The 23,474-nt window shown below is 34.0% G+C and overlaps 1 protein-coding gene across 1 annotated transcript in view; it reads left to right on the top strand.

Annotated features, from left to right (window-relative positions):
* The window catches only part of LOC138305118 (reelin-like), a 133,449-nt gene that overhangs the window by 7,859 nt on the left and 102,116 nt on the right, over positions 1-23,474 (top strand). The window contains exons 4-13 of the mRNA XM_069245518.1: positions 3,293-3,455; positions 5,006-5,102; positions 7,061-7,112; positions 7,437-7,536; positions 11,026-11,213; positions 12,196-12,315; positions 12,354-12,448; positions 12,985-13,133; positions 13,375-13,526; positions 15,970-16,082. Coding sequence (XP_069101619.1) covers positions 3,293-3,455; positions 5,006-5,102; positions 7,061-7,112; positions 7,437-7,536; positions 11,026-11,213; positions 12,196-12,315; positions 12,354-12,448; positions 12,985-13,133; positions 13,375-13,526; positions 15,970-16,082 — 1,229 coding nt within the window. The remainder of the gene's footprint in view (positions 1-3,292; positions 3,456-5,005; positions 5,103-7,060; positions 7,113-7,436; positions 7,537-11,025; positions 11,214-12,195; positions 12,316-12,353; positions 12,449-12,984; positions 13,134-13,374; positions 13,527-15,969; positions 16,083-23,474) is intronic.

Genomic DNA, 23,474 nt, shown 5'->3' with positions numbered 1-23,474 from the left:
TTGCTGACAGCCTTTCACTGTAGATATATGATAGCTTTACACTGATTGGTTGCTGATTTCACTGAATGGATATTAATAAATTTACACGATTTACAGCCTTTCTGATTTGTTGTTGACAGTTTTTCATTGATAGGATATTAAAAGCTTTATAGTGATTTGTTTGTTGACAGTTTTTCATTGATAGGATATTAAAAGCTTATTAGTGATTTGTTGACAGTTTTCATTGATAGGATATTAAAAGCTTTATAGTGATTTGTGTGACAGTTTTTCATTGATAGGATAGAAAAATGCTTAATAGTGATTTGTTGTTGACAGTTTTTCATTGATAGGATATTAAAAGCTTTATAGTGATTTGTTGTTGACAGTTTTTCATTGATAGGATATTAAAAGCTTTATAGTGATTTGTTGTTGACAGTTTTTTCATTGATAGGATATTAAAAGCTTTATAGTGATTTGTTGTTGACAGTTTTTCATTGATAGGAATTAAAACTTATAGTGATTTTTGTTGACTTTTTCATTGATAGGATATTAAAAAAGCATTATATTTAGTGATTTGTTGTTGACCAGTTTTTCATTGATAGGATATTAAAAGCTTTATAGTGATTTGTTGTTGACAGTTTTTCATTGATAGGATAATTAAAAGCTTGATAGTGATTTGTGATTGACAGTTTTTCATTGATTGATATAAAGAGCATATATAGTGATTTGTTGTGACAGTTTTCATTGATAGGATATTAAAAAGCTTTATAGTGATTTGTTGTTGACAGTTTTTCATTGATAGGATATTAAAAGCTTTATAGTGATTTGTTGTTGACAGTTTTTCATTGATAGGATATTAAAAGCTATATAGTGATTTGTTGTTGCAGTTTTTCATTGATAGGAATAGGATATTAAAAGCTTTATAGTGATTTGTTGTTTGACAGTTTTTCATTGATAGACATAGTTTTGTTGTTGACAGTTTTTCATTGATAGGATATTAAAAGCTTTATAGTGATTTGTTGTTGACAGTTTTTCATTGTTGACATTAGTGGATTTTTGTTTTTCATTGATAGGATATTAAAAGCTTTATATGATTTGTTGTTGACAGTTTTTCATTGATAAGATATTAAAAGCTTTATAGTGATTTGTTGTTGACAGTTTTTTCATTGATAGGATATTAAAAGCTTTATAGTGATTTGTTGTTGACAGTTTTTCATTGATAGGATATTAAAAGCTTTATAGTGATTTGTTGTTGACAGTTTTTCATTGATAGGATATTAAAAGCTTTATAGTGATTTGTTGTTGACAGTTTTTCATTGATAGGATATTAAAAGCTTTATAGTGATTTGTTGTTGACAGTTTTTCATTGATAGGATATTAAAAGCTTTATAGTGATTTGTTGTTGACAGTTTTTCATTGATAGGATATTAAAAGCTTTATAGTGATTTGTTGTTGACAGTTTTTTCATTGATAGGATATTAAAAGCTTATAGTGATTTGTTGTTGACAGTTTTTTCATTGATAGGATATTAAAAGTTTATAGTGATTTGTTGTTGACAGTTTTTCATTGATAGGATATTAAAAGCTTTATAGTGATTTGTTGTTGACAGTTTTTCATTGATAGGATATTAAAAGCTTTATAGTGATTTGTTGTTGACAGTTTTTCATTGATAGGATATTAAAAGCTTTATAGTGATTTGTTGTTGACAAGTTTTTCATTGATAGGATATTAAAAGCTTTATAGTGATTTGTTGTTGACAGTTTTTTCATTGATAGGATATTAAAAGCTTTATAGTGATTTGTTGTTGACAGTTTTTCATTGATAGGATATTAAAAGCTTTATAGTGATTTGTTGTTGACAGTTTTTCATTGATAGGATATTAAAAGCTTTATAGTGATTTGTTGTTGACAGTTTTTCATTGATAGGATATTAAAAGCTTTATAGTGATTTGTTGTTGACAGTTTTTCATTGATAGGATATTAAAAGCTTTATAGTGATTTGTTGTTGACAGTTTTTCATTGATAGGATATTAAAAGCTTTATAGTGATTTGTTGTTGACAGTTTTTCATTGATAGGATATTAAAAGCTTTATAGTGATTTGTTGTTGACAGTTTTTCATTGATAGGATATTAAAAGCTTTATAGTGATTTGTTGTTGACAGTTTTTTCATTGATAGGATATTTAAAAGCTTTATAGTGATTTGTTGTTGACAGTTTTCTGATTTTTCATTGATAGGATAGTAAAAAGCTTTATAGTGATTTGTTGTTGACAGTTTTTTCATTGATAGGATATTAAAAGCTTTATAGTGATTTGTTGTTGACAGTTTTTCATTGATAGGATATTAAAAGCTTTATAGTGATTTGTTGTTGACAGTTTTTCATTGATAGGATATTAAAAGCTTTATAGTGATTTGTTGTTGACAGTTTTTCATTGCTTAATTGTTGAAATCATTTCATTGATCAGTACCTTGATAGTTAGTCTTAAATTTGAAATAAAATGTTCTATTACAAAGTCATAAAACATTTACTAATTTTATGTTTCAAGTAATAAACTAATCAATGCAATACTATGTATTATTATATAAATACTACCTGCATTAGAGGGTGACAGTGCCTAGTGTCACCCCAAGGATATCACTGTCACCGGAGGCGGAGCTGAGGGTGACAGTGATATTCTGAGTTTTTTTTTTACTGATTTTAGCAAAAGTCGAACAGTCACCGTCGGCAGTAGAATAGCATATAAGCTTCTACTCAGTAGCACTAACTATCATTGCATTATTAAAAATAATACTCACAATAACCATTTAGTGAAAATTCTTGTTGTCATGTCTCCTGTGTTTGTTAAAATCTTATGTTTTTGTAAATCTCAATGAATTTTGGTTTCGTCCCATCGTCTGTTTACAACATTAGCAACGTCACGAAGACGCTTGAAATCGCATGTCTTCTGTTCACCTAATCACCGAGGGGTTCATAAAACCAACATATAGGCCTAGCGCTTGGATGGTAAGCGAAAAGGCGTAAATGGAAAGCTCCGTCCTTTATTTGAAAACAATATATTGCTAAACAAATTAATTTGGCAAAGCTTTTACTAAATAGCTCCAGACAAATTTTGAAGCGTCGCTTCAAAAAACAAAGATGGCATCGAAAAAAGAAACGAGTGCGCATCTTTTTGGGCGGTTAATATTTTGCAATGTCAAAAATACACTATCACCCGTTGCTAGGGGGTTGCTACGAACGTGTCTATTGTTTCCTATTGTTCTAATGTTACCCGCCGTGTGATAGTGTAAAATACCAAATATCTCTCCACTAATCAAAATGCAGGATTTTTCACTTGAGGTATAGTAAAATTAAATATTTATGTTTTTTGATAACAGCTTCGAGAGAACCAGAGAGGCCAGATACGGTTGGAATCAACACTGACAACTACATATTGAGGGAAAGTTTTGATATATCATCCAGCTTTGATGCTAATATATGGTAAGATTTGTCCTGTTCAGTAAGCATTTGTAACCATTCAACTTTATTTGACCCAGGACAGAATGACCTATAGTCCATTATCCTACGTCTGTCATTGTAAGCAGTACACTGTACATTTTAAGCTTTTCACATTTTAAACTTCCCAAGTTTTACTCCTGTATTGGACTTGTCTTAGATGGTCCTGATTATATGGGTTTTTTTTTTCTGGGTTAGCTATAGTCCAAAATCAAAAATGAGGGATGTCTGCATAATTTTGCCTTTCTTTTTCGTTGACAAATACAGCTGCTTACCATTTGCTTGTATCCTTTTTCAACATAATGCAAAAAGCAACAAACTGTAAAAAGTATAGTTGCAGCAATAGCTAAAAAGTCTAATGAAATTCTCAAGTACATATTGATGACAACTGGATAAAATATGAAATAATGTGCAATCTTGGAAGTGAAAAATATGAATTTTGATGTAGGATAAAATAAGATGTCAGTGGGACATCTGAATATGAATATTGATGACATCCAGGATAAAATCTTTTTCGATAAAATGAAATGATGAATTTACAAATACATCAGGCTTAAATTGATGACATCGTTGATAAAATAGCATCAGGATAAAATATGCAAAATGACATTGATACAGATTTATTGCCATCATTTTTCTGTATCCTTTTTTCAGTACCTAATGCAACTATACAACTTAACTATTATAATGATTAGTATATTGCAGCAATAGATGAACAGAATTCTAATGAAATTTTGATGATTCTTGATAAAATATGAAATATTGAATGACATCTTGATAAAATATGAAATATTGATGACATCTTGATAAAATATGAAATATTGATGACATCTTGATAAAATATGAAATATGAATATCTGATGATATCAAATTGAAATATTGATGAATCTTGATAAAATATGAAATATTGATGACATCTTGATAAAATATGAATTATTGATATCTGATAAAATATGAAATATTGATGACATCTTGATAAAATATGAAATATTGATGACATCTTGATAAAATATGAAATATTGATGACATCTTGATAAAATATGAAATATTGATGACATCTTGATAAAATATGAAATATTGATGACATCTTGATAAAATATGAAATAATATTGATGACATCTTGATAAAATATGAAATATTGATGACATCTTGATAAAATATGAAATATTGATGACATCTTGATAAAATATGAAATATTGATGACATCTTGATAAAATATGAAATATTGATGACATCTTGATAAAATATGAAATATTGATGACATCTTGATAAAATATGAAATATTGATGACATCTTGATAAAATATGAAATATTGATGACATCTTGATAAAATATGAAATATTGATGACATTTTGATTAAAAATGTAATGACTTGTGTGAATATCATTTGATGACATTTTGATTAAACTGTAATGACTTGTTATAGTTTTATAGTTTGTATCACAGACATTTTTAATGGATGACAAATTTTATTTGCTACTATTAATTGTACATGAGTAATACCTATTTTTACCATTCTTATCAACTCCTCACAGGGGACTCCATGAAGGGGCCAGCATTAACAGTGACTGTGGGACTGTGCTTCATGGAGACTCTGTTCTCTTCTGTGACACCGAGGGATCTCGCAGTCTGGTAAGTCTATTTATACCAAGTCTGATAATAGGATGTTTAATGTAATATCTGTGAGTCTGATGAAAGCAATATATAATATGATATAAATATTAAGTGCAATAGATTATCTGTAAGTCTTATTATATAATATGATATATCAAAGAAACACAATTTAACAAAGCATGACAATTTATTGACTCGTGCCCTATCCGGGCCTCGAACTCACGATCTACGGCACCCAATCGCCTAGCCAAGCATAATTGCACCTTCTACCACTGCGCCACATCCACATCCTCAAAAAAAAGGATGTTTCTATGACGAAGTGATAGTCGGTTCGATATGCTGACATGATCACCGTGGAAAATTGTCAAATTAAATCTTTGGATCAACACATATCATGAAAAAAAGTGGTAGAAGGCGTCGATATGTCTGGCTAGGCGATTGGGTGCCGTAGATCGTGAGTTCGAGGCCCGGATAGGGCACGAGTCAATAAATTGTCATGCTTTGTTAAATTGTGTTTCTTTGATATTTTATATATAATATGATATAAATATTTAGTGCAATAGATTATCTGTAAGTCTTATTAAAGCTAAGCTGATAGAATAAAATCTGATAACAGCAAGTATAATAATAGGAAATCTGATAATAGCAAGTCTTATAATTGGAAACCTGATAATGGCAAGTCTTATAATTGGAAACCTGATAATGACAAGTCTTATAATAGGAAATCTGTTAATAGCAAGTCTTATAATTGGAAACTTGATAATAACAAGTCTTATAATTGGAAACCTGATAATGACAAGTCTTATAATTGGAAACCTGATAATGACAAGTCTTATAATAGGAAATCTGATAATAGCAAGTCTTATAATTGGAAACCTGATAATGACAAGTCTTATAATTGACAACCTGATAATGACAAGTCTTATAATAGGAAGTCTGTTAATAGCAAGTCTTATAATTGGAAACCTGATAATGACAAGTCTTATAATAGGAAATCTGATAATAGCAAGTCTTATAATAGGAAATCTGACAATAGCAAGTCTTATTATTGGAAACCTGATAATGACAAGTCTTATAATAGGAAATCTGATAATAGCAAGTCTTATAATTTGAAACCTGATAATACAGGTCTTATAATAGGAAATCTGTTAATAGCAAGTCTTATAATTGGAAATCTGATAATAGCAAGTCTTATAATTGGAAATTTGATAATGACAAGTCTTTTTTAATAAGAAACTTGATAATGACAAGCCTTATAATTGACAACCTGATAATGACAAGTCTTATAATTGGAAATTTGTTAATAGCAAGTCTTATAATTGGAAACTAGATAATGACAAGTCTTATAATTGGAAATTTGATAATAGCAAGTCTTATAATAGGAAATCTGACAATAGCAAGTCTTATTATTGGAAACTAGATAATGACAAGTCTTATAATTGGAAATTTGTTAATAGCAAGTCTTATAATTGGAAACTAGATAATGACAAGTCTTATAATTGGAAATTTGTTAATAGCAAGTCTTATAATTGGAAACTAGATAATGACAAGTCTTATAATTGGAAACTAGATAATGACAAGTCTTATGACTGGAAATTTGTTAATAGCAAGTCTTATAATAGGAAATCTGACAATAGCAAGTCTTATTATTGGAAACCTGATAATAGCAAGTCTTATAAAAGGAAATTTGATAATGACAAGTCTTATAATAGGAAATCTGATAATGACAAGTATTATGATAGAAAATCTGATAATGACAAGTCTTATAATAGGAAATCTGATATTTGACAAGTCTTATAATAGGAAATCTGATAATGACAAGTCTTATAATAGGAAACCTGATAATAGAAGTTTTGTAAAAATAGATAGTGTAAAAGTTTATATGTAAGTCTGATAATATGATTTTTAGTAAAATATAATATATTTGTTCAATTGTTTTTATTGTTAAACATAATTAATTAACTTTGATTTTTCAGATGTCAGTGCCCCTCAACCTGACATCAGCTGCTGTTTTACAGTTTACAATCTGTACGTATCGCTAAATGAAACACCGAATAGATAGCATAGAAATACTTCAATGTGAACTGAGACTACATCTTTATAGTGATCATAATAATTAATAGAACAAAGATCTGAAAGACATAATATTAAAGATTTTCAAATTGTTCCTTAATTGGTAAATTTAACTGCTTATCTGGTTTTTAGTGAGTCTTATGCTATCCTATGGCTGTCCTTCATCTTTCCCTGTCAGTCATCCATATACGATTGTCTGATCCATAACAACCTATCCGTATTTAACCAAACTTCACCAGATATTTTGTCTGATCCATTTATATATCATTCCTGGTACAGCTGCGGGAAATTGTGGAGGCTCAGTGTTTGAGGAGGAGGATATAGTCGTGGCTCTTGGGATCAGCTATTGTAGTGAATGGATCGTCATAGATACCATCAGGTAGGTAAAGTAGGTCATCATAGATACCATCAAGTAGGTAAAGTAGGTCATCATAGATACCATCAGGTAGGTAAAGTAGGTCATCATAGATACCATCAAGTAGGTAAAGTAGGTCATCATAGATACCATCAGGTAGGTAAAGTGGGTCGTCATAGATACCATCAAGTAGGTAAAGTAGGTCATCATAAATACCATCAGGTAGGTAAAGTAGGTCATCATAGATACCATCAGGTAGGTAAAGTAGGTCATCATAAATACCATCAGGTAGGTAAAGTAGGTCATCATAAATACCATCAGGTAGGTAAAGTGGGTCGTCATAGATACCATCAAGTAGGTAAAGTAGGTCATCATAGATACCATCAGGTAGGTAAAGTAGGTCATCATAGATACCATCAGGTAGGTAAAGTAGGTCATCATAGATACCATCAGGTAGGTAAAGTGGGTCATCATAGATACCATCAGGTAGGTAAAGTAGGTCATCATAGATACCATCAGGTAGGTAAAGTAGGTCATCATAGATACCATCAGGTAGGTAAAGTAGGTCATCATAGATACCATCAGGTAGGTAAAGTAGGTCATCATAGATACCATCAGGTAGGTAAAGTAGGTCATCATAGATACCATCAAGTAGGTAAAGTAGGTCATCATAGGTACCATCAGGTAGGTAAAGTGGGTCGTCATATAGATACCATCAGGTAGGTAAAGTAGGTCATCATAGATACCATCAAGTAGGTAAAGTAGGTCATCATAGATACCATCAGGTAGGTAAAGTGGGTCGTCATAGATACCATCAGGTAGGTAAAGTAGGTCATCATAGATACCATCAGGTAGGTAAAGTAGGTCATCATAGATACCATCAGGTAGGTAAAGTGGGTCGTCATAGATACTATCAGGTAGGTAAAGTAGGTCGTCATAGATACCATCAGGTCGGTAAAGTAGGTCGTCATAGATACCATCAGGTAGGTAAAGTAGGTCATCATGGATACCATCAGGTAGAAAAAGTAGGTCATCATAAATACCATCAGGTAGGTAAAGTAGGTAATTATAGATACCATCAGGTAGGTAAAGTAGGTCGTCATGGATATGATCAGTTAGGTAAAGAAGGTCATCATAGATACCATCAGGTAGGTAAAGTAGGTCGTCATAGATACCATCAGGTTGGTAAAGAAGGTCATCATAGATACCATCAGGTAGGTAAAGCAGGTCATCATAGATACCATCAGGTAGGTAAAGTAGGTCATCATAGATACCATCAGGTAGGTAAAGTGGGTCGTCATAGATACCATCAGGTAGGTAAAGTAGGTCATCATAAATACCATCAGGTAGGTAAAGCAGGTCATCATAGATACCATCAGGTAGGTAAAGTAGGTCATCATAGATACCATCAGGTAGGTAAAGTAGGTCATCATAAATACCATCAGGTAGGTAAAGTAGGTCATCATAGATACCATCAGGTAGGTAATTAGGTCATCATGGATACCATCAGGTAGGTAAAGTAGGTCATCATAGATACCATCAGGTAGGTAAAGTAGGTCATCATAAATACCATCAGGTAGGTAAAGTAGGTCATCATCGATACCATCAGGTAGGTAAAGTAGGTCATCATAAATACCATCACGTAGGTAAAGTAGGTCATCATAGATACCATCAGGTAGGTAAAGTAGGTCATCATAGATACCATCAGGTAGGTAAAGTAGGTCATCATAGATACCATCAGGTAGGTAAAGTAGGTCATCATCGATACCATCAGGTAGGTAAAGTAGGTCATCATAGATACCATCAGGTAGGTAAAGTGGGTCGTCATAGATACCATCAGGTAGGTAAAGTAGGTCGTCATAGATACCATCAGGGAGGTAAAGTAGGTCTTCATAGATACCATCAGGTAGGTAATTAGGTCATCATGGATACCATCAGGTAGGTAAAGTAGGTCATCATAGATACCATCAGGTAGGTAAAGTAGGTCGTCATAGATACCATCAGGTAGGTAAAGTAGGTCATCATAAATACCATCAGGTAGGTAAAGTAGGTCTTCATAGATACCATCAGGTAGGTAAAGTAGGTCATCATAGATACCATCAGGTAGGTAAAGTGGGTCGTCATAGATACCATCAGGTAGGTAAATTAGGTCATCATAGATACCATCAGGTAGGTAAAGTAGGTCATCATAGATACCATCAGGTAGGTAAAGTAGGTCATCATAGATACCATCAGGTAGGTAAAGTAGGTCGTCATAAATACCATCAGGTAGGTAAAGTAGGTCATCATAGATACCATCAGGTAGGTAAAGTAGGTCATCATAGATACCATCAGGTAGGTAAAGTGGGTCGTCATAGATACCATCAGGTAGGTAAAGTGGGTCGTCATAGATACCATCAGGTAGGTAAAGTAGGTCTTCATAGATACCATCAGGTAGGTAAAGTAGGTCGTCATAGATACCATCAGGTAGGTAAAGTAGGTCATCATAAATACCATCAGGTAGGTAAAGTTGGTCTTCATAGATACCATCAGGTAGGTAAAGTAGGTCGTCATAGATACCATCAGGTAGGTAAAGTTGGTCTTCATAGATACCATCAGGTAGGGTAAAGTAGGTCGTCATAGATACCATCAGTTAGATAAAGCGTTATTGATTTTGATCAGTTGATGTGTTCATGTCAACATTTAGGGACAATCGGCTCGGTTAGTTTATATAGTAATTGTGACAAGCAAATACATGTGTATTTGATATTTGTCTGATATTTATCTTATATATGTCTTACAGGGGCGTAGGAAGCGGGGGGGCAGGGGGGGCAACTGCCCCCCGTTCCCCAGGACGGGGGGGCAAACATGTCTTTTTGCCCCCCCATTTTCGCCCGACTGAAATTTTCTAAAAAATGCTTATTTGAAAGAAAAAAGGGTCCTCCTGCACATTTTTCGTACTTCATTCCAAAAAATTTTCCGCTGCGCGGCGCATTTCCTAAAACGTTCAAGCACATGATGCCAAACCTTAAAGATGCTCCACCGCCGACAGAGTATAAATGATATTCATCATTTGAATAATAATTGGTGTTTAATCGTGTATATATATGCCTAATTAACACACACAAAAATAAAATGATTTGTTTCGCCATTGATGCATGCGCAATCAGTACTTCATTTCATATAGAATATAGTGACATGGAATTTTTTCGGGATGCAATTAATTATTTTTCATATTTTTAACTTGAAGTAAAATTAGAAGCTCAAACTTTTCAATGGTGGTAAATGTATAAAGTAAGTAACTTTTGTTACTGAAGAAAAATACTAAATCGTCTACTCCTGTTTTTGATAATGAAAAAATACCATTTGTCAGCGGTGGGGCATCTTTAAATAGTAAAAATTCAATGCACACAAACTAGACTTGGGGGGTTGAGGGGGTTTACAAAATATTGAGGACCTTTGCCCCCCCATTACGTTTCATCTTCCTACGCCACTGTCTTATATTTATTTTCTATTTGTGTGGATTTTTGTCAGTGCTCCAGAGGGACCAAAGCCAGAGACCCACCTTGTACACATTCCAGCCCGTGGTCAGCAGGACAGTGTCTGTGTCCGTTGGTCACAGCGGCCACCATCCATCATTATACCTTTCCTGACACCTGACATTCGTCAACAACTAGATTTCCCACAGTCTGATGGACCAGCTGATAACAACACTGAAACAGGTACAGACTTAGAAACAAATTCTCTGTATTGGTTGATCTTACTGATTATAACCTCACCTGGTCGGTACAAACAGGTACATATTTAGAAACAAATTCTCTGTATTGGTTGATCTTACTGATTATTACCTCACCTGGTCGGTACAAACAGGTACATATTTAGAAACCAATTCTCTGTATTGGTTGATCTTACTGATTATTACCTCACCTGGTCGATACAAACAGGTACATATTTAGAAACCAATTCTCTGTATTGGTTGATCTTACTGATTATTACCTCACCTGGTCGGTACAAACAGGTACATATTTAGAAACCAATTCTCTGTATTGGTTGATCTTACTGATTATTACCTCACCTGGTCGGTACAAACAGGTACAGAAACCAATTCTCTGTATTTGTTGATCTTACTGATTATAACCTCACCTGGTCGGTACAAACAGGTACAGAAACAAACAAATTCTCTGTATTGGTTGATCTTACTGATTATAACCTCACCTGGTCGGTACAAACAGGTACAGACTTAGAAACAAATTCTCTGTATTGGTTGATCTTACTGATTATTACCTCACCTGGTCGGTACAAACAGGTACATATTTAGAAACCAATTCTCTGTATTTGTTGATCTTACTGATTATAACCTCACCTGGTCGGTACAAACAGGTACAGAAACAAACAAATTCTCTGTATTGGTTGATCTTACTGATTATTACCTTTCCTGGTCGGTACAAACAGGTACAGACTTAGAAACAAATTTTCTGTATTGGTTGATCTTACTGATTATTACCTCACCTGGTCGGTAAAAATAGGTACAGAAACAAATTCTCTGTATTGGTTGATCTTACTGATAATTACCTCATTTTTTTATACACACATACATGACTGCTATAACCTACAAGGGGTAAGTGATACAGGACCTTTGTGCCTTTTGTTACTTTCTGCTGGACATTTTTTTATACACACATACATGACTGCTATTACCAACAGGGGGTAAGCTGGTGAAGAAGTACATCCATGGTAACACTAGTGAAGGTCTGGAGGATACTACTGGGGAATACACACCTATAGGACAGCAGTCACCGACTGGACCATACAAGTCCTGCATGGGCCATGGGGACAATGTCCCCCCCCCCCCCAATGTCTAGTGGTCAACACAGACAATGCCCACCGGTCATTTTCCGATAACTTTGATCCTGTTGACCCCTCCAACTGGCTTTTTTTCCCTGGAGCCAATATACAGGTAAATCACTCCCATCTCTATCCTTGTCCCTGTATATCGTTTTATGGCAAAAAGTAGAGAAATGAAATAACGCTCATCTAGTTGACAGTTGATGGTTCACAAACTGTAAATCAAACCAATTAGGTACCGCACAAGACTTTTTATTGTGTATGGCATTTACTTTGACATTGAATAGGTGCACATGGATATGATAGCATGAGGTGTAACTACAAACTTCCAACAAAATTGTTTGTCATGGTATCCTGGTCACTATACACAGGTTTCATTAAATGGCCAATAATTCATTAGTTTTTAAATCACTTATGTTCAAACTTTGTGGAGGGTATTATATGTCCATTTGCTTAAAGTTCTAGTTTGATGAGTAAGCGTAAGTTTCGGTCAGACGAGAACTCGATGTACTTCAAACTAATGAACTGTAGTATTAATAGTTATATGTATCTAATGTTACCAGCGTAAGTGTCGGTCAGACGAGAACTCGATGTACTTCAGTATGGTGAACTGTAGTATTAATAGTTATATGTATCTAATGTTACCAGCGTAAGTGTCGGTCAGACGAGAACTCGATGTACTTCAGTATGGTGAACCAGAGTGTGAACTATGTGGTAACCAGAGATATTGACCTAAGTACTGAGGATTTATCTGATGTCCTACTGGAGGAAGTATTCGAGCTGAAACAACAACCAGGGTAGGTATACACTTACATCACCATAACATCAATATTGGATTGTATCAAAAACAAAAAAATTGTCCAATTACTGTAACACGATGCTGATCGATACTGACCAAGTGACAGTTTACCTCAGCCTCAGAAAACAGAACATCGCGTCAGTTTGACCCACCAAGTCAGTACAAATAACTCTTTGCCTGTTGACTAGTAAGGCATAAACAAACTTAACTGTGACTATATATAATTACTGTTTATATAGATGGTCCATACAAGGTGGCCTACCAGATGTAAACTGTGGCATCATACATGAAGGGAACTCTTTAGTGTTCAGCAGTAATGGACGTAGAAAAGCCTGTACACCATATCTAGATACCAGAGGAGTGGGAAATCTTCGATTTTACTTTTCCATGGGTAAGTTGGAAATTTACACAAGACACATCCTCAAACTTCTATTCTAACTCTATGGACAGACTTGAAAATCCACAAACTTCTATTCTACCTGTATGGACAGACTTGAAACATCCCCAAACTTCTATTCTAACTCTATTGACAGACTTGAAACATCCCAAACTTCTATTCTAACTCTATGGACAGACTTGAAACATTCCCAAACTTCTATTCTACCTTTATGGACAGACTTGAAACATCCCCAAACTTCTATTCTACCTCTATGGACAGACTTGAAACATCCCCAAACTTCTATTCTAACTCTATGGACAGACTTGAAACGTTCACAAACTTCTATTCTACCTCTATGGACAGACTTGAAACATCCCCAAACTTCTATTCTAACTCTATTGACAGACTTGAAACATCCCCGAACTTCTATTCTAACTCTATGGGCAGACTTGAAACATCCCCAAACTTCTATTCTACCTCTATGGACAGACTTGAAACATCCCCAAACTTCTATTCTAACTCTATTGACAGACTTGAAACATCCCCAAACTTCTATTCCACCTTTATGGACAGACTTGAAACATCCCCAAACTTCTATTCTAACTCTATGGACAGACTTGAAACATTCCCAAACTTCTATTCCACCTTTATGGACAGACTTGAAACATCCCCAAACTTCTATTCTACCTCTATGGACAGACTTGAAACATCCACAAACTTCTATTCTAACTGTATGGACAGACTTGAAACATCCCCAAACTTCTATTCTAACTCTATTGACAGACTTGAAACATCCCCAAACTTCTATTCTACACTCTATTGACAGACTTGAAACATCCCCAAACTTCTATTCTAACTCTATGGACAGACTTGAAACATTCACTAACTTCTATTCTACCTCTATGGGCAGACTTGAAACATCCACAAACTTCTATTCTAACTCTATGGACAGACTTGAAACATCCCCAAACTTCTATTCTACCTCTATGGACAGACTTGAAACATCCCCAAACTTCTATTCTACCTGTATGGACAGACTTGAAACATTCCCAAACTTCTATTCTACCTTTATGGACAGACTTGAAACATCCCCAAACTTCTATTCTAACTCTATTGACAGACTTGAAACATCCCCAAACTTCTATTCTAACTCTATGGGCAGACTTGAAACATCCCCAAACTTCTATTCTACCTCTATGGACAGACTTGAAACATCCCCAAACTTCTATTCTAACTCTATTGACAGACTTGAAACATCCCCAAACTTCTATTCTACCTCTATGGGCAGACTTGAAACATCCCCAAACTTCTATTCTACCTCTATGGACAGACTTGAAACATCCCCAAACTTCTATTCTAACTCTATGGACAGACTTGAAACATTCACTAACTTCTATTCTACCTCTATGGACAGACTTGAAACATCCCCAAACTTCTATTCTACCTCTATGGACAGACTTGAAACATCCCCAAACTTCTATTCTACCTCTATGGACAGACTTGAAACATCGTCAAACTTCTATTCTATCTCTATGGACAGACTTGAAACATTCACAAACTTATATTCTACATCTATGGACAGACTTGAAACATCCACAAACTTCTATTCTACCTCTATGGACAGACTTGAAACATCCACAAACTTCTTTTCTATCTCTATGGACAGACTTGAAACATCCACAAACTTCTATTCTTTCTCAATGGGCAGACTTGAAACATCCACAAACTTCTATTCCACCTTTAATGGCAGACTTGAAACATCCCCAAACTTCTATTCTACCTGTATGGACAGACTTGAAACATCCACAAACTTCTATTCTAGCTGTATTGACAGACTTGAAACATCCCCAAACTTCTATTCTACCTCTATGGACAGACTTGAAACATCCCCAAACTTCTATTCTAACTCTATTGACAGACTTGAAACATCCCCAAACTTCTATTCTACCTCTATGGACAGACTTGAAACATCCCCAAACTTCTATTCTAACTCTATTGACAGACTTGAAACATCCCCAAACTTCTATTCTAACTCTATGGACAGACTTGAAAATCCACAAACTTCTATTCTAACTCTATTGACAGACTTGAAACATCCCCAAACTTCTATTCTAACTCTATTGACAGACTTGAAACATCCCCAAACTTCTATTCTAACTCTATTGACAGACTTGAAACATCCGCAAACTGCTATTCTACAATGTACCCCAATGGGCAGTCTTGAAACATCCCCAAATTTCCATACCACCTCTATGGACTGGTTTGACTTATCCACAAACTTCTATTTTGACTTGCAAATGAGCTTATGCTGTGACATAACAATGCATTCCATTTTGTCAATTTTTCCTTTAAAAAAAAATGGTTAATTGTAAACATAAAACCTTTAGATTTAATGAAACGGTTGATCGACAAAATCTAAGTTGTTTATCTTATATGATTTTATTTTTATTTACAGGAAGTGGCAATTGTCAAATGACTGATTCGGACGATGTACAAGTTCTCTTGTATGGAGAGGATTCTCATGGCCACACAACAACATTAAAAACGTTTCCTCCAAGTAAACATCGGGTAAGTCTCACACCACCTTATAAACATCAGATAAGTCATCAGATAAACATCAGGTAAGTCATAACCCACCTGGTAAACATCAATGAAGCCCAGCACCTACACAGTCATAGCAAGACACAGAAAAATGATTACAGACAAATAGATTACAGACAAATAAATTACAGACAAATGAATTACAGACAAATAAATTACAGACAAAAAGATTACAGACAAATTGATTACAAACAAATGGATTACAGACAAATAGATTACAGACAAATGGATTACAGACAAATGGATTACAGACAAATAGATTACAGACAAATAGATTACAGACAAAAAGATTACAGACAAATGGATTACAGACAAATGGATTACAGACAAATAGATTACAGACAAAAAGATTACAGACAAATGGATTACAGACAAATGTATTACAAACAGATTACAGACAAATGAATTACAGACAAATAGATTACAGGCAAATGGATTACAGACAAATGGATTACAGACAAATATGATTACAGACAAATAGATTACAGACAAATAGATTACAGACAAATGGATTACAGACAAATAGATTACAGACAAATAGATTACAAATGGATTACAGACAAATGTATTACAGACAGATTACTGACAAATGAATAACAAACAGATTACAGACAAATACATTACAGAAAAAAGGATTACAGACAAATAGATTACAGACAAATAGATTACAGGCAAATAGATTACAGATAAATGGATTACAGACAAACAGATTACAGACAAATGGATTACTGACAAACAGATTACAGACAAATGGATTACAGACAAATAGATTACAGACACAAGGATTTAAAATAGATTACAGACAAAAAGATTATAGACAAATGGATTACAGACAAAGGGATTATAGACAAATAGATTACAGACACAAGGATTACAAACAGATTACAGACAAATGGATTACAGACAAATGTATTACAAATAGATTACAGACAAATGGATTACAGACAGATTACTGACAAATGAATAACAAATTCATTACAGACAAACAGATTACAGACATATGAATTACAGACAAATCGATTACAGACAAATGGATTACAGACAAATGGATTACAGACAAATAGATTACAGACAAATAGATTACAGACAAATAGATTACAGACAAATAGATTACAGACAAATGAATTACAGACAAATGAATTATGGACAAATAAATTAAAGAAAAAAGATTACAGACAAATAGATAACAGACAAATAGATTACAGACAAATGGATTACAGACAAATAGATTACAGACATAGAATTACAGACAAATAGATTACAGACAAATGGATTACAGACAAATGTATTACAAATAGATTACAGACATATGAATTACAGACAAATAGATTACAGACAAATGAATTACAGACAAATGGATTACAGACAAATGGATTACAGACAAATGGATTACAGACAAATGGATTACAGACAAATGGATTACAGACAAATAGATTACAGACAAATGGATTACAGACAAATAGATTACAGACAAATAGATTACAGACAAATAGATTACAGACAAATAGATTACAGACAAATAGATTACAGACAAATAGATTACAGACAAATGAATTACAGACAAATAGATTACAGACAAATAGATTACAGACAAATAGATTACAGACAAATAGATTACAGACAAATAGATTACAGACAAATGGATTACAGACAAATAGATTACAGACAAATGGATTACAGACAAATGTATTACAGACAAATAGATTACAGACAAATGGATTACAGACAAATAGATTACAGACAAATGTATTACAGACAAATAGATTACAGACAAATGAATTACAGACAAATAGATTACAGACAAATGGATTACAGACAAACAGATTACAGACAAATGGATTACTGACAAACAGATTACAGACAAATGGATTACAGACAAATAGATTACAGACACAAGGATTTAAAATAGATAACAGACAAAAAGATTATAGACAAATGGATTACAGACAAAGGGATTACAGACAAATAGATTACAGACACAAGGATTACAAACAGATTACAGATAAATGGATTACAGACAATAATTACAAATAGATTACAGACAAATGGATTACAGACAAATGGATTACAGACAAACAGATTACAGACATATGAATTACAGACAAATAGATTACAGACAAACAGATTACAGACATATGAATTACAGACAAATAGATTACAGACAAATGAATTACAGACAAACAGATTACAGACAAATTCATTACAGAAAAAAGGATTACAGACAAATGAATTACAGACAAATAGATTACAGACAAATTCATTACAGAAAAAAGGATTACAGACAAATGGATTACAGACAAACAGATAACAGACAAATAAATTACAGACAAATAGATTACAGACAAATGGATTACAGACAAACAGATTACAGACAAATGGATTACTGACAAACAGATTACAGACAAATGGATTACAGACAAATAGATTACAGACACAAGGATTTAAAATAGATTACAGACAAAAAGATTATAGACAAATGGATTACAGACAAAGGGATTATAGACAAATAGATTACAGACACAAGGATTACAAACAGATTACAGACAAAAGGATTACTGACACAAGGATTACAAATAAATTACAGACAAATGGATTACAGACAAATAGATTACAGACAAATGGATTACAGACAAATGGATTACAGACAAATAGATTACAGACAAATAGATTACAGACAAATAGATTACAGACAAATAGATTATAGACAAATAGATTACAGACAAATGGATTACAGACAAATGAATTATGGACAAATAAATGAAAGAAAAAAGATTACAGACAAATAGATAACAGACAAATAGATTACAGACAAATGGATTACAGACAAATGGATTACAGACAAAAGGATTACAGACAAATGGATTACAGACAAACAGATAACAGACAAATAAATTACAGACAAATAGATTACAGACAAATGAATTACAGACAAAAAGATTACAGACAAATAGATTACAGAAAAATAGATTACAGACAAATGGATAACAAATAGATTACAGACAAATGGATTACAGACAAATAGATAAATTACATACAAATAGATTACAGACAAATAGATAAATTACATACAAATAGATTACAGACAAATAGATAAATTACATACAAATAGATTACAGACAAATAGATTACAAATAGATTACAGACAAATGGATAACAAATAGATTACAGAAAAAAATAGATTACAGACAAATGGATAACAAATAGATTACAGACAAATGGATAACAGATAGATTACAGACAAATAGATTACAGACAAATAGATAAATTACAGACAAATAGATTACAGACAATTAAAGGAAACAAATAGATTACAGACAAATAGATTACAGACAAATGGATTACAGACAAATGTATTACAAATAGATTACAGACATATGAATTACAGACAAATAGATTACAGACAAATGGATTACAGACAAATGTATTACAAATAGATTACAGACATATGAATTACAGACAAATAGATTACAGAAAAAAATAGATTACAGACAAATGGATAACAGATAGATTACAGACAAATGGATAACAGATAGATTACAGACAAATGGATAACAGATAGATTACAGACAAATAGATACAGACAAATAGATTACAGACAAAAGATGACAGACAAATGTATTACAGACAAACAGACAAATGGATTACAGACAAATGATTACAGTATTACAAATAGATTACAGACATATGAATTACAGACAAATGGATTACAGACAAATAGATTACAGACAAATAGATTACAGACAAATGGATAACAGACAAATGGATAACAAATAGATTACAGACATATGAATTACAGACATATGAATTACAGACAAATAGATTACAGACAAATAGATTACAGACAAATGAATTACAGACAAATAGATTACAGACAAATAGATTACAGACATATGAATTACAGACAAATAGATTACAGACAAATAGATTACAAATGGATTACAGACAAATGGATAACAAATAGATTACAGACATATGAATTACAGACAAATAGATTACAGACAAATAGATTACAGACAAATAGATTACAGACATATGAATTACAGACAAATAGATTACAGACAAATGGATTACAGACAAATAGATTACAGACAAATAGATTACAGACAAATGGATTACAGACAAATAGATTACAGACAAATAGATTACAGACATATGAATTACAGACATATGAATTACAGACATATGAATTACAGACAAATAGATAACAGACACAAGGATAACATGGTCTGCACTCTTTTTATTGATCACAGATTCACACTTTACACAAATGTTGTCACCGTTCACATTTCATTGTATAGCTCACTGATTACATGTAAATTCACACCTGTGTTTGTACACCAATTCACTGATTACAGGTATATTATCACCTGTGTTTGTACTCCTAGTCATTTATTACAGGTAAATTTGTTACCTGTGATTTACCATTTATCGTCATGGATTACAGTTAAAGTTATACCTTTGATTTATTACATATTTTTCGCTGATTACAGGTAAATTTATACCTTTGATTTATGACATATTTTCACTGATTACAGGTAAATTCACATCTTTGTTTGTATACCTACATATGTAGTCACTAGTTACAGGTAAATTCACACCTTTGATTGTACACCTAGTCACTGATTACAGGTAAATTCACACCTGTGTTAGTACACCTGGTCACTGATTACAGGTAAATTCACACCTGTGTTTGTACACTTGTACTATTCCTCCTACAAGCCCCACCCACAGATCTCCATCAGCCTGTAGACTGAGTGTTCGTGGGGGAGCCCGATTCTCTCTCACTAAAACTTTCAGTAATTTACACATGGGATCTAATAGCTGGATAGTCTGGGAGTAAGACTCAGACACCAACAGAAGGTTGTGTTGGTTAAATGATACGCCTGTGATCCAATAGGTCTGTGATTGGTCAAGCATCTCTTGGTCAGCAGCTACTGTGGTCCCATCAGCAATGTACCGCAGTTTTAGATTGAGGAACTGATCGAGCACCACCAAATGACTTCTCATTGGCTCTCTGGCTGTGGCGTTTATAACAACCACAGTTGTTTCGTTGTTATTAATAGATACTCCATCAGACACAAAGAAGAGATCTTTGCCATGTCTATCAGTCCTAACACTCGACAGCCTGCTACCACTACTGTTGTACCTGACCAGTTCTGTAATAGAGTCTGTCTCCGTGTCCCAGGTTGTCTTGTTGGTCAGTGTGACTAAGATATCCCCACACTGAGTTACACACAGGAAGCAAGGATTCAGCCGTCCTGTCTGGATTAGGGGACACATGATTGGTTGAGGATGGTCTTGGTTGATAACTTTCTTTATCACATTCTCAGTTCTGAAGCTAAGGAACATGTGATTTGTGACCGGGGCTACCGCCACGTCCAGTATTGGTGAGTTACAGGATATCTCTCGGGCAGTAACACCATTCGTACACACTAGTTTAACCATATTGCTGTCGTGACATTTCACCCAGCAATTTCCATCAGTAGTTGGCTTCATGACACGTGGAGTTTGAGGAAGTTGAAAGGAATGTGCGTGTATGAGGCTGACATCACAATGAAGGCTTTGTAGATTCTTGGCATATATAAGCTTTGTGTCCAAGTTGGTCGAGCTGTTGACCACTGTAGCGTAGCCCTCTGGTCCATCCCAATACAGATCAAGGGTATTGATGCTTGAGTCGCTAGAACTGGTATGTTCATGGTCCTTACCTGACCACAGTGTAGGTGATGGAGTCAGTTGCTGTTCCACCAGCTGTCCAAACAACTGTTCCTGTCCTTGTGGAACAAACACCTGTCTGTATACCTTAGGGAAGCTAACGGCCTCGGTATCAGGGACTGTCAATGTCTTCCCCCGTTCTATAACCTCCCGAGGGTTAACGCTCCTCAGACTATCCAGTCTATCCACTTCCTCCTTAAAGTCATGCTTTCTTTGGAGTTTTTCTGATACATTTTCCTTAGTTTTTTCTAGTTCGTGTAACAATTTGTCTGTATGTTTGTCCAGCTCTCCCAGTGCTGTCTCTGTACACTTATCTACATGATGGTTGGTCTCCTGTTGTGTAGCCAGAAGTTTTTCCTTTGTTTTCACCGCGTGGTCAGCTTCAATTTGTTGTATGCGAGTCAGATCGTCCAGCTGATTGACCAGCTGATCGGTCAGTTGAGTGTACTCTGGAGATTGTGTTAGCTTCTGTAGACGACCAGTGGTGTCCTTGGCCACAGTGGAGTAGGTTTTGAGTGTATGTCTGATATGTCTATCTTCCTCTATACAGTAGTCGCACACTTCCTGGTCACAAGTTACACACACCATACACAGCTTTCCTCCTTCATGGACATGACAGGCCATCTTGTCGATATAAGTTTATAACTTGTTATAATTGGTGCCGTTATGTTGTTATAGCATTAGATCTATTTATAACTTTCTTTTATCGATAGCTAGTATGTGAATTACATAGATATTAAATTTAGGTATGGAAAAACCCAAGTCCACAAAATACTCTGTGCCTAGTTAGCTTACCAGTTAAATAAGATTATGTGTTTATTAAGTAATCCATTAGTGAGGTCATATTTTACAGGACTGGTGTATATCTACAAAATCTCTTTATTCTATTTTGAGTATAAGGTTAATTACCAGGTAATGTTATACCCCATTTTAATAGTTTAAGAAATATATTCATCTATTAAGCTGATTTACAGGGAGTCAGTGGCTCTCCTACAAATAGTTTCTAATTTAACACGTGTGTTGTAAGCGGAGTTCAGTGGTGATCACAATACTGGTTACAGTTTGTGTATAACAACATACACTGCAAAACATTCATGTGTGTAGCTCTTTGTTCATGAAATTATTTTTTAATACAAATATTATGATTGATCACAAGTGTCTTATTTACCTAGTAAGTGGATATTTTTCTATGTTTTATTGTTGTATCCTACTACAATCACTATTCTACTACATTTGTATACAATAAATCCCTCACCACTAGTTAATTGTAGAGGTAAAAAGTAGGATGGGGTCCTGTGATTACAACTTGTTGATTATATCAAACACCATGTACGTGTCACATGACTTATAGATCCCTCTCTGTGGTCACACTTGATACTGAGTATGGAGACTTGACATACAGATCCCTCTCTGTGGTCACACTTGATACTGAGTATGGAGACTTGACATACAGTTCCCTCTCTGTGGTCACACTTGATACTGAGTATGGAGACTTGACATACAGATCCCTCTCTGTGGTCACACTTGATACTGAGTATGGAGACTTGACTTACAGATCCCTCTCTGTGGTCACACTTGATACTGAGTATGGAGACTTGACTTACAGATCCCTCTCTGTGGTCACACTTGATACTGAGTATGGAGACT

The sequence above is a fragment of the Argopecten irradians genome, chromosome 12 (assembly GCF_041381155.1).
Source record: "Argopecten irradians isolate NY chromosome 12, Ai_NY, whole genome shotgun sequence".
NCBI lineage: Eukaryota > Metazoa > Mollusca > Bivalvia > Pectinida > Pectinidae > Argopecten > Argopecten irradians.
Note: the sequence above shows the minus strand (reverse complement) of the source record. Positions and strands in the feature narration are given on the sequence as shown.